At 31.6% G+C, this 13,410-nt stretch overlaps 1 protein-coding gene across 5 annotated transcripts; it reads right to left on the bottom strand.

Annotated features, from left to right (window-relative positions):
* Positions 1-6,698: 6,698 nt before the first annotated feature.
* LOC123197719 (putative WEB family protein At1g65010, chloroplastic) lies at positions 6,699-13,195 on the bottom strand. 5 transcript variants are annotated; one of them, XR_006497907.1, is made up of 8 exons: positions 13,130-13,195; positions 13,000-13,025; positions 12,779-12,898; positions 12,505-12,673; positions 8,251-11,502; positions 7,440-7,538; positions 7,101-7,276; positions 6,699-7,026 (listed from the first exon to the last, which is right to left on the bottom strand). XR_006497907.1 is itself a non-coding variant. In XM_044612060.1 (4 exons), exons 2-4 carry the CDS (start codon positions 12,890-12,892, stop codon positions 8,357-8,359), a joined length of 3,429 nt encoding a protein of 1,142 aa, XP_044467995.1. In that variant the 5' UTR covers positions 12,893-12,898; positions 13,000-13,025; the 3' UTR covers positions 8,079-8,356. The 5 variants fall into 5 exon arrangements, 1 of the variants encoding a protein (XP_044467995.1); XR_006497910.1 differs by lacking the exon at positions 13,130-13,195 and having other exon boundaries at positions 6,699-7,016; XR_006497908.1 differs by lacking the exon at positions 13,130-13,195 and having other exon boundaries at positions 7,440-7,533.
* Between the last annotated feature and the right edge of the window lie 215 nt (positions 13,196-13,410).

Below are 13,410 nucleotides of genomic sequence, written 5' to 3'. Positions count from 1 at the left end.
TCTAAACATTTAAAAAAATAAACGTCTAAAATATGAAAATATTAAAAGAAAAATAAATATTTTGATATTATATTTACATTATTTAAATTTAAAAATAAATGTAGCTACTTTTATGTAAATTTATTATTAAATTTTAATTCAAATAAATAGATTGCACCAAATAATATCGCTCAAAAATTAATATATTTTGTTTAATTTAAATTACAAATGATTTATTTAATTATTACTGTTATTATTATTATTTTTTGGTTATTTCAGTTATAAATTCCAATTAATGAGAAGAAAAATCAGTTTGGATTTTGTTTCTAATATTGGTTAGTGGAATTTGTCAATATTAGCAGTTGAATATTTATAGCTTCAAAAAAACCAATAAATCCTCCAATAAATAAAAATAGTAGAAGTGGGTGTAATATACAACCACATCCCAGAATTTATTAATTTTAATTTTTTATTATTTTATATATATAAGTGAAATTAATGATTTGCCAAAAAAAAGGGAATGAGTAAAATGAATAAAAAGGTAGACCCATCATAAGAGAAGGTATTTAGTCATTGTCACATGATTCAATGTATGTATTGCAATTTCAAGTTACGCTTTAAAAGTAGGCCAAAGTACTATTTCCCACCCAAACTATGATGAAACGTCAAAGTTCTCCTCATTAACTATGGAAATATCGTTTACCCACCCATGGTCGGTTAAATTTAACGGAACCCTAACCCTTGAAAATTTCATTTCATTTTCCCCCCTAAAAGTTTAAAAACTAACATTTTTTCCCTAAGCTAAGTTTGAAAAGATCACATTTCCCCCCCCTAGAGTTTAGTTTTCAAACCCCTTAACTTTCTCCGACGCCATCGTCGGTCGTCTCTCCCTCCCAACGGTTTCTTGTCCACCAACGGCCCCCCTCAACTCCACCCCAACTCATCCGATACCGAGAGACGACGTCTGGGAAGAGGAATCGTCTTCCCAAACGATGAAGACGAGATCAATCGATCTCGTCTTCGTCTTCTCAGATGAAGATGACTCGTCTTCCCAGAGGACAATAAGTCGTCTCGTCTTCGTTTGGAAAGATGATTTCTCTTCCTAGACATCGTCTCTCGATGTTGAATGGGTTGGGGTGGAGTTTAAGAGGGTCATCGGTGGAAGAGAAACCTTCGGGAGGGAGAGACGGCCGACGATGGCACCGAAGAAAGTGAAGGGATTTGGAACCTAAACCCTAGGGGGGGAATGCAACCTTTTCAAACTTGGCTTAAGGGAGAAAAGTTAGTTTTTAAATTTTGGAGAGGGGAAATGAAATCATATTTAAGTTTATTTTTATTATTAAATATAAAATGACGGTTTTACCCTTACTACTGTTAATTTTAACTGCTCATAGGTGGGAAAACGATATTTTCATAGATAATGGGGGGAACTTTGAGAATTCAGTATAGTTTGGGTGGGAAATAGTCGTTTGGCCTTAAAAGCAAGGGAAAATGACTATTTCCTATCCAAATTTTGGGTCATTCTCAAACCTACACCTACGGAAGATGAAAAACCCCTTCTCCCACCCATAACTAAACTTCTGTTAATTTTTTCTATTAAAGGAAGGGGTAAAATAGTTATTTTATTGTTTATATTAAAAAGTTATAAAGTTTATTACTCCTCGCCCCCCAGGTTTTAGAAATTAACATTTCACATTTACCTAAAATTTTTAAACTTTGAAAAGTAATATTTTCACCCTCAAACCTAGGGTTTTCATATTTTTTAAAACTCAGTCACCCCCCATAACTTTCAAAAATAGCAGTTTCACCCCCATTCTTCAACTTCATCTTTCGATGTCGTCTCTGGTATCGTCTCCGGTCTCCTTTTTCTCCTAATACGAAAACGGTGGTGCGATGAAGAGATAGAGATTTCTTCATCGCACCACCCAGATGACGAAGCATGACGCTTCGTCGTCCTTCGTCGCTTGTCTAGTCATCCAGACTTGACGACAAAGGGTTGCCCTTTACAATCAGAGATGAGAGATCGATGGAATACGTCGACCGTCAGTGGTGGCCGGAGAAGAAAGCAAACTCTAAGGGTGAAATCTAAACTTATCAAACTTTAAGGATGGGTTGAAGTGTTCATTTTTAAAAGCTAGAGGGGGGAATGATAAAATTTTAAAATTTCAAAGTTTATTGGTAAAATGATGATTTTACCCCTGTCTCTAACTGAAATTTTGGATAGCAGTTTGGCCAGGGTGGAAGAAGGGGTTTTTCATCTCCCATGGGTATAGGTTTGAGAATTAGCTAAAATTTAGGTGAGAAATAGTCTTTTTCCCTAAAAGTAATTTTATATTCATCTATTTTACAATATAAATGGATACATACTTATATATGTTACAATATAATTATGTATTATTTTATTTTTAATTTAAAATAATATAATCGACACATATAACTATATATTTATTTGTATATTTAAAATAAGTACATATAATTTTATTCATACTTTAATTGTATTTAGAAGGGAGAACCATTATTTCTACTGTCAAAACCATAAATTTCTAACCTTGAAGTTAAAGAATAATATTTTTTTAATTTCAAATAAAAAATCACGTAATAATTTTAACAAACAAAAATATTTTTGTTGAGTTTATAAAATATAAAAATATTATATGTTTAATATTATTTACAATATTAAATAATAAATAAATTATATTTTCTCTCACTAACTTTAATATTTATCACTTAGAGCTCTTGAATAAAAATCCTAGCTCTCACTTCAAACAGTCCTAAATTTGTAATTATACTTATTATAATTGTAATTAGGGTTAAAATTGTGTCATAACCACACAAAAATGGTGTTAGTCCAACTAAAATTGTAGAGATATGGCCGTTGTGATTTCAATAAAAATTATACGAAAATTATATGTATTTGATTGAATCACACTATTCTAATACAATTTTTATTGGAATCGCACTAACTTGATTTGATTCTAGTCATCATTAATATCTATTTTAGATTTTAAAATTTAATTTTGGCCAAAAGACTTATTCCCACTCAAGGTTTAGTTCATTGACAAAATATCATCCGTTAATTTTCAAAAATCCAAATATATCCACTTATCATCTAATTTGTTAGTGTTTTTTTTTTTTTTTTGTTAGTTTTATGAAAAAATTATTGATTTATCCTTTTTTAATATAATAACAAAAATACCTTAAAAAATAATATAATTTAAACTAAAATGTATATTGTTTAATTATGTAATTTAGTGTATAAAATTACCATTTATATAAAAATTGAAATTTAAACAACGTTAATTTACCTAAATAATTTTTTGATTTATTAAATTTAAGATAAAATATGTGAACTTAATTGTATTTTAAATCTAAACAATGCTACTCATCTTTTCATTGAATAATGCTTGTTGTCCAAAGGTTATCCTCTAAACGATGACGACTCTGGCTGAATTTCAGATTTGGTATTCTAAGAGAAAAAAGTGAATTTTCTAAAATTTAATTATAGGATAAAATTGTTAGTTTTTTAATTAATAGGAAAAATGAGATATAATCTTAATTATTTTAATATTACTGATAAAATAATGATTTTACCATTTAATTCAAATAAAAAATTTATGAGTGTATCTTAATAAACTAAAACGTGAGTGAGTATTTAAATTTTTCATTTGTTACAGGTATATTATTTTACTAGAAACTTAGATTGCAAATGGTCCTTCGGCCTTTCAAATATAAAATATGATTGGAACCCAATTTACGTCTTAAATTTAATGCCTTTCAAATATAAAATATGATTGGAACTCAATCTACGTCTTAAATTTAAAGCTAATACTAATGTGTTATTATAAGGCAAGTCATCGCATTCTTCAGCTCTACAACAAACTACATTACCCCTGTGATTAAAGCCGGCTCTAAATATTAGCACTGCTTTCAATTCCTATGATTTGTGACCCATTTTTTTAAATAAGCAATGTTATGTATATAAATTCGTTTGAATATATAATTCAATATATAAATAATATATTTTCATATGATTATGTCTTATTTTATTTTTAATTTAAAATTATTTAATTATATGATAATATATTATTAATATATTTAATTGTATATTAAAAAATATGTATACATAATTTATTGTTTTACTATTTATTGAGAAGGGTATCAACATTATATTTCGAAATTAAAAGTAGTCTATATGTGAAGTTATTCTAAATGAGCTTTGCTTGGTTAGGAAATTGTAAAAAGACTAAAAGAGGTTTTATTTATATACAAAAATAAATTAAAAATTAACTTTATAAAATTAAATGGAGATATTTTTGAAATTTTAACACTTTAAATAAACTTAAAAACGATTTATTATTTTTATTTGCAATTTTTAAGATACAATGAATTAATTTTTAATATTTTTAAAAATTACTTAATATTTAACCAAAAATTAGATAAATAGATATATATTTGATTTATATCATCATATAAATGATGATTTTAAATTAAAGATAAAACAATACATAATTACGTTATAACACATATAAGTGTGTACTTAAAAATATATATATATAATATTACGTTTATGTAAATATTTCATTCATTGATAGCATAAAATCATACTCTTCCACCCAAAATCATAATTTGATAACAGAAAAGACCCTTATATAATGTTAGAAAGTTAAATTACAATATTATTTATTTCACTTTTCAAAATTATTATATAATCCACATTTAACCAAAAATTAAAAACTCCCTTTAAATATGAAAATAACATTGGGCCTTCTTCTTCTTCTTTCCTAGCACTCTCACCCTCTTCTTCTTTTGGAGGCTACCAAACCCTAGTTGCTATTCTCACTTTCGTCGACTCATTTCCAACATTGATTTCACATCCACACCTACTCCTAATGCCAATCTTGACATCTTTAGCTCATTTTCGATTAAATATTGTCATTTCTAACTCATTTTACATTAACAAAACCTCTAATAACCCATCCCACATGACTGTCTCCCTTTTTCCAGCTCAATTTAACGTCAATTGCAGCTTTTGGCAGTTCATCCCTCTTGCCACCCTTTCCCACTCCTTTTAATGTTGACTTTACCATTGGTTACTCATCAACACTTGAAACCCTCTATCATAACATTTATGCTCAAAATGCTTGCAATCTCCTTCTATGACGTAACTCGATCTCTTTTTAATCTCTGTCACATCTCTCTATCACATGACCTTGTCATTCACTATAACTTCTACGTTGTAATGAGATTACTCATACTGAGATTTTAATCAAATGATAACTTGGGTTTTAAGAACTGAATTACATGTTTTTAAACTTATAAAATAACTAAATTTTCATATTCAAAACATTTAGGTGAGATTGTAAAAAAAATATTTTTTAAGACTTAAAATTATTATTTTACCCTTATACCATTAAATTTTAAGTGAAAAAATGTAACTTATACATTAAGAGTGAAGAAGATTTTTTAGTTTTGAGTGGAAATATAATTTTCTTTTATAATACAAAACTTTATTCAAACTGGACCGTTATATTATAATCGAACTAATAACACAAAGTAAGACAATAAATGATTCAATGACTGCTCTCATAATTATTAAAATTATTGAAAACAACTTAAATTTATAATTTTTTATATATAAAATTTCTCTTTTTACCGTTGAAACGCCCCCTCACCACTTCAAATGGAATTTACTCTTAAAAGCAATCTAACCTTAAACTGTGAAACATAGGCTCACTGACTAGACATGTGCTGAATAATTTTCTTCTTCCAAAGTGTAAAAAGGTGAATAAAAAGGGAAATAATAATATATATATATCATCGAAAGCCAAGCTACAGGCTTTTACATGGTAATCATGTACGTATGAATCTACTTTTCCAGCAGGTAAAATGGCGTGCTTGGAATATTCACAGGTCATTCTCCCAAAAAATATTTCTTTTTATCTACTCAAATAATCAATCATAGGAGTATACATTATTCAATTTAAGCGGTAAACACTATTTTTTAGTTTAAAATATATTTGAATAATTTTTAAATCAAATTAAATCATAATTCATATTTCTTTATATATATATATATATATATATATATATATATACACACACAAAATTTAACCTATGATAATCAAATCATATATTAAAATTTAATTTTTTATATCATGTACCGTATTATATAATATATTTTTTTTAAAAATAAAATAATAAAACATTATAATTAACATGTCTTTATTTTAAAAAATATCATAAATACTTTTAATATTTAAAAATTCTTCACAAACACCCATACTACACTATCATTTTATTCAAAAAAATATATTTATCTGTATCAATAATATGTATTATATTATAAAATATATTTATTGTATCGTATTAATTCAATACATTTTATGAAACATATAATTTTTCATCTATATCATATTGTAAAATATGTATTATGTATAATAAAATATTGAAACTTATGATTTAAACCATACTCCAAATAAGACCAAACAATATTTTTTTAATTCAATTTGATTTGAATCAAACTCTAAAATAGTTTAATTTGATTTAGTTTATTTTTTTAGCTAAGTTTGAAAAATCTCTCCTCACCTCTAATCAATTATATTTGATTTGTTTTTTAATAAGTAGAAATGTTGTATATATCACTTCAAAATATCTCTACACTCTACTTTTGGCAAATGGAAGTGACTTCCAAGGCAAGAAAATCAATGAAGAACACAACCTGTAAAATTGAGAATTCAATAAATTATGGTAATAGAAACAGGAACCATGACTAATAGCAGGTAACTTTCACAAAAGAATAAAATTCACAAACTATACATCAATATGTACACAAAAAGAACGAGATCTTGTGGCAATTATAAAGAAATGTGACAAACCGGTATTATGCCCTTCCATTCATCAAGTTTGCTGAGAATGAGAGAATACATATCATCCAATGCAATTTAGGGATCATTAATCTCCATCATTCCCCCATATATGTTTAATCTATCTTTCCCATAAACCAAGCACAGATTATTTCATGCACACGGCTTCACCATCTGAAAGTTTCTGTTGATTTCACAAATTAAGGATTGGGCAAATAGAAATGCAGAACTAAAAGATTCCAATACCGTACAACAAACCTCTGATAAAACAGAATTTCGCACATCCAATTCAGTGTAAGATTCCTAAAGCTTTCGATCAGATTTAGTGGTCACCTACCACCATCAGTGGTCATGCTTGGAGGAATTTTGACAGCAGATGGCAGAAACCCACATAAAGGTTACTTGCCTTTTGTTGATATATCTTTCCTTGGCTCCTACGTCCAAAAGAAGATGCACATTGATTCATCACTTTAGATAAATCAAGTTACAGATATGACTAGCAATGAACTCATTGAAAAGCAAATCTCTTCTGTAAGAAGAAACACAACTAGCACAACCCAGATTTACTCAACAAAGCATGTAGAAGAAAAAGCTAACCTTTCGTTTCCATATCTACAGCATCCCAAACAGCAAAGCACACTTCTTATGAAAACAGATGGAAAACCCAGCACAACGCCCAGGAGGCATCCCACTATTCTTTACGTAATACAAAGGAAATTATAATATGGACAGTGAAGCAGAGTGGCATGAAAAGAAATCTCACAAAAGAACGAGGTACTATTGGAAAATCTTCCATAAAAAAGCCAAGCAGTATAGGAGTTGGTTATTTAAAACCAAAATCAATATGAAGAAGATCACAACGAAGCCAAGGCAATCAAATTGGAATATACAAGTTTTAGAATCGTTTTTTCCCCAGATGCCACATGTCTCATGCATAGAAATATGATACCTAAACTTTAGTAGCATACAGACACACAAAGTGCAAGAAGAAGAAGGCTACTTTTATGGCCTACAAATTAAAATCTTAAAATAGCATGAAGAATAGAAAAAATAATGCCAGAATCAAGTTCATATAGCAATCATTTATTCAAACTGGTTGAGCATATATGCCACCAAATACTTGAGACACTGCAGGATGAATGTTTATTTGTGCAGTAAAGGTCTTCCATAAACATGGTAATTAATTTGAATAGCATAACATGTAGAAAGAGTGATAGCAAGAAAAAGGCATAGATATACTGAAGAAAACTTGCTCAAATTACTCACCTATTCAACAATGTTAAATGTATCTCATTAGGATGAAACTGAGTACACTAAGCACATGTTTGGAATTGAGATACAATATTTCCAAAGAAAATTCTTAAGAGACAGGCTAAAATATGACACAAGAAGAACAATGATCGATTACCTTCTAGCAATCTTCATATGTAGTGTATTGACCGACCTCACCTACAGTAGTGTCAACCAGAGTCAACATCAGAAAGACTTTCTTATATAATATATCCTTTGATTCTTCAATTTGAGGCCAAAGAATTCAATTTTCTTTCAAATAATTTTGCCCGACGAAGGGCATCCAAGGCCTCAGCCTGTTTTCCTGAACGTTTTAAGTTCAATGCCTTCATCTTTTCTGCCTTGATTTGTTCTTCCAACTGAATTTTCTCTTGGCTAAAGCTCTCACTCTTTCTAGCACTGCGGTTTGGAGGCTCTGGTCTTTCCTCCAATTGAATTCTCTCTTTGCCAAAATTCTCACTCTTACCAGCACCTTGTTTCATAGGTTCTTGACTTTTTGGGCGTTGTGTCACCGCATTAGCATCATCTATTCCAATAGCCTTCAATGCAGACAAAAGTTGAGGATCAAGAAGATCTTCCACAACAATGCCATCCGCTGGTGTTGCATCATTGACAGAAGACTTGGAATCGTTAGCAGTCATCTCCTCCAACTGAGCTTCAAGATTCTTTGCCATTTCAAACTCAGCTTCTGCTTCGTCTATTTGACCTTCCCTTCTTAGCTTCAGGGCCTTACGTTTGTGGCTGAGGGATTCCTGCTGTAATTTAAAACGATCACGTGCAGACAATGATTTTGGAGCCGTATTTGACATGTGATGCTCCTTTTGTCCAACAGAAGGAAGGTTGGATGCAGTTACTGACACATCAGCTGGACTAATTTTGGGCTGGACGCAATCATCCTCCAGTTTCTTCTCCAATAGCTTTGCCTGTCGGAGTTCTTCTCTTGCTTCTGGTAATTTCCCTTCTCTTTTTAAAGCAAGTGCCTTCCTCTTGAGAGCAAAAACTTCTTGTCGCAGGGAAGTCTGGTTCTCAGAAGCAAGTACCTGCTCTGAATTTGCTTCATGAATGAGTGGATTCCCATTTGCTTGAATCACCTCTCTTTTATCATTTTGAACTAGATTTCCAAGTAAATTTGTTGAGGAATCCATTTGAACTGACGATCTTGCAAGAGAATAAATGTCAGAACCAAAATTTCCTTTATCTTCTGGTTTTCTAAGAGAAGAAATGTCAGAACCAAAGTTTCCTTTATCTTCTGGTTTTCTAGAAGTTATTAGGGAACTAGTCCAGTTGTTTCCTGTCAGCAAATCCGCTGAGTTCAAAGACTGACTTGCTGAAGGAATAAAAGCAATTCCCTCAGCTGCTCCTTTATAGCCTGGAACATCAGTTCCCCAAGAGGGACCAAGTTCTCCTAACAAGGGATCATCGCTTTTAACGAGCGGTGAAGATGCAACGGTGTTGTCAATACAATCTACTGCCATCAGGGCTGGTCCTGTATTCACTCCCACCTCATGAACCGGATTCTCCTGTTTGCCATGGTTTTTCAATGATTCATAACTCCCAGAGCTTTTGTACTTTGAAGCATCAAGCAAATTCTCCTTTGGGGCTTCAAGTTCTTCAATTTCAGCCTCTAGTACCTTTGCCTTTTTCAACAATTCTTCAGCCTCTTCAGTTTCCCCTTTACGCCTAAGAGCCAGGGCCTTTCTTTTCAAATTTAGAAGTTCTCTCTGGATTTCTCCTTTGCTTCTCTTCAGGTTAGATTTTAATGGTTGACTTGAAGATCTGTTATCTTCATCATTCCAACCTAAATTCCTTAAAATTGACAAGTATGCTGGATCATTCATATCTTGGTCTGTTACATCATCTTCAGCTTCTCCAACTGTAAGATCAACAGATGCAACAGAACTCTCATATGTCAAATCTGGCTCCTTATTACCTATAGCTTGCACCTTTGAAGCATTGTCCATCTCTTCCAGCTGATGCTCAAGAACTTTCCCTTTTTTCAGCTCTTCCTCAGCCTCATCAAATTTTCCTTCCCTTCTCAAAGCCAGAGCCTTCTTTTTTAGACCCAGAAGCTCTTTCTGAATCATCAATTTACTCTTTGGTGCAACTTTGGAATGCACTTCTTTTGTAAATTCAGTGCTTTTATCATCCACCTTAGTTTTCTTTGATAACTTCACATCAGCTTGAGAAGTTGAACCTGTGTGAATAATTTCTAGGTCTTGTTCAAGTAACTTTGCTTTCTTCAGCTGAGCCATTGCCTCTGCAACATTACCCGCCCTTTTGTGATTAAGGGCCTCTTTCTTTAATGAAAGAATTTCCCTTGATAGTGCTTCCCGGTCCACATGAACAGACTGCAAAGCGAAGTTGTCAGCCTGATCAGAATCCTCAGTCCAACCTAATGATTTCAGGGCAGCAGCTATTTCTGGGTCCTCCATATCCTCATCTGTTACTTCCAAATTACTGTCAATACCAAGATCATCTGCAGTGACGTCAAGGTGATCAATTTTAGCTCGATGCTCATATTCAATTAAGAAGTCATCTTGTTCATTGTCGTCGATACTATTAATTATTGCAGATAGCTCATCATCAGACTCTTCGGCCCCAGCCAAGAGTTGTTGTTCCTCAAGTTCCTTTTCTAAAATTTTAGCTTTCTTTAGTTCTTCCTTGGCCTCCGCAAGATTCCCTTCACGCTTCAAAAGCAGTGCCTTTCTTTTAAGAGCAACAACTGGGGACATGTCAATGCCCTGAGTACCTGTACTTTTACTAGTCTTCTGAGAGATGTCTCCAAGAAGAGAAGAGAGTTCACCCTCCAAACTCATACTTGCTGATTTTTTATCTTCATGTTGAATATCCATGTCAGACCACCCTAGTTCCCTGAGCTCAGCTGCAAAATCATCCTTTTCTGCACCTGCTTTTGGAACTAGCTTATTTTTTCTACCAGATTCTTTGAAGATGTCTTTATTCTGGATCTCTGCCGCACTTGCAGAAGACAGAACTCTCTTACGATTTTTTCTCAAGGACATCTCTAATGTATCAGCTTGCCTCTCAAGCTCCTTCCCTCTCTTAAAGGCTTTTAAAGCTTCTTCAGGTTTCCCTTCTCCTTTCAGAATGTTATACTTCTTTTTTTCTTCCACAGCCCTTTGGCGTAATTCCTCAGGACTAGCAGATACAATATCATTCTGTGCTGGATTTTGGTCATCAACAGAAATACTTCTATGCATATCTCCCGTACCATCTTGACTGTTTGAACAAGAAGCACTGCTAGTTGCTCTTTGCACACTGGAACCCAAGTCCTTATTAGATAGCAGTCCATCTGTACCTAAAATCTGGTTCAAAACCTCATCCTCATCCTTCACAGCCAGTTTTGAACTACCTGCACAAAAAGCTAGCAATATTTAGAGAGAAGCTACCATACAATAATCCTAACAATTTGTATCATCAGATCGTGTTAGTTCGGGTTTTATGTTAGAGACCTTTAACTCTAACTTGATCCAAATAAAAATTATATCAAAATTTTTTAACCCTAACCTAACACTTAAATATTCGAGTTGGCTCCGACCCGACTCAAAGTGACCCGAAATTCCCTATTGTTTTTACTCTCAAAAGTATTTTTACTATTTTAGTTTCTTCATCAAATTACCCCAAACTACTATTAATAAAATATACAATATAACATTTTGTTTTGCTTACAAATAGTCTAAAAATTACATATTAAAACTTTTAAAACACATTAATAATCTAATTTATCAAATCATATTTTTACTACTTGATAATAAAATAAAATATTTAAATAAAAAATAATAATAATATGAGTTATTACAATTATATAAATATAGAACTCTATGTAATTTGTAAAAATTTCAACTGCTGTTTATATTATCTTTCAACATTTATATAATTTATTTCTAGCAAAATTCTATTAAAGTAATATTTTTTCAAAATATTTGAATTGATTCGAATAGTGTAGGCTTACTTTCGTGTAAACCCTAACACTGTCTGATTTAATTTCAACTCATGTCACATTAATCGGAAATAAATTTCGTGTCAAAAAAACTTAACCTTAACTTGATTTTTTCGTGTCTTATTATACCAGATTAACAAGTCGTGTTAAAAATTGCTAGCTCCACCGTACAATCAGGGTCAAGCTTTAACACAATATGAGCCGCATTGCATACATAATATATATAAATCCATTAATAGATTAACACAAATTCCATACAACAAACACTCAAAATCATGACAATTCATCTCAAATATAAGAGATTATCATCAAATCCACTAAGTAAATAATTCATACAAGGTTAAGTTATATCTAATCATGCTAAGTATTCAAGAATCTGCATGCATTTTAACATTAGAGGTGACTAAAATTTACCTTTAGAGACCCTATTCTTGTTTCCATGTCGCATCTCGAAACGAGCTGCCTCCTCAAGTTTCTTACAAGGTTCACATATACGAACAGGTGAATCACCTTGTCCGCGCAGATACATTCTCTGCTGGGTGCAACTATTACAAAACAAGCCACCACAGCGCCGACAGTGATGCTGAAAATCAAGAGTAAAATTAATCAACGAACTAAGGACACAATCAAGTAAAACTAAAGTCATGATTAAATAAAGCGAGATGAAAAGGGAAAGAAACTAAAGGACCTTCCGATTGATGAAGGTGAACTGAGAGGTACATCCTTGGCAATGTGAGGCATCAACCACCCAATTATTTCCACGAAGTGATGGTTTTGCAGGCAATCCGATCTTCTCCAACATCTCGATCTGTGAAATTGATCAAAACGAAAATAAAGCAAACAAGAATCAATCCAATACCGTCTGGTTGATGAGTTTAACGGAGGAGAGCAGACACAGTTGAGCCTTACCGATTAAGAGACTTGATGAATTACCACTGTTAAGAAAAAACAAATTAAACAAATCAAAATCAGAGACGTATAGTTATGGATCAAATCAAAATACAAATTCAAAGTGAGAGGAAGGGATGAGACGGCTAACCTTCAGTTTTCGTAATCTAGACTGCGATTTCAGAGATGAGTATCATCTAACCCAACCCCAGTTATTATTTATAATTAAAATTTCAAATTAAAATAATATTTCATTATATACTATTATTATTCCTTAGGATAATTAATTAATCGATAAAACTATGTGTATTTATTTTTGATACACAATTTGTATACACAGATGATATGTTATCATGTGATTGAATGTTTCTTTATCATATGATGACATATGTTTTAAAATCCCCTAATTACATGATGACATATTACTGTGTA

This window comes from Mangifera indica, chromosome 15 (assembly GCF_011075055.1).
Source record: "Mangifera indica cultivar Alphonso chromosome 15, CATAS_Mindica_2.1, whole genome shotgun sequence".
In the NCBI taxonomy this organism is placed as follows: domain Eukaryota; kingdom Viridiplantae; phylum Streptophyta; class Magnoliopsida; order Sapindales; family Anacardiaceae; genus Mangifera; species Mangifera indica.
The sequence above is the reverse complement of the archived record's forward strand: the minus strand, read 5'-3'. Positions and strand labels throughout refer to the sequence as shown.

Excerpts from the sequence above, each read along its gene's own strand:
- LOC123197719 (XM_044612060.1), bottom strand. The coding sequence starts at position 12,892 with ATGTTGGAGAAGATCGGATTGCCTGCAAAACCATCACTTCGTGGAAAT. Across the intron at positions 12,674-12,778 it reads TCACCTTCATCAATCGGAAG|CATCACTGTCGGCGCTGTGG; the intron begins GTCCTTTAGTTT and ends CTTGATTTTCAG. Across the intron at positions 11,503-12,504 it reads CAAGAATAGGGTCTCTAAAG|GTAGTTCAAAACTGGCTGTG; the intron begins GTAAATTTTAGT and ends CTTTTTGTGCAG.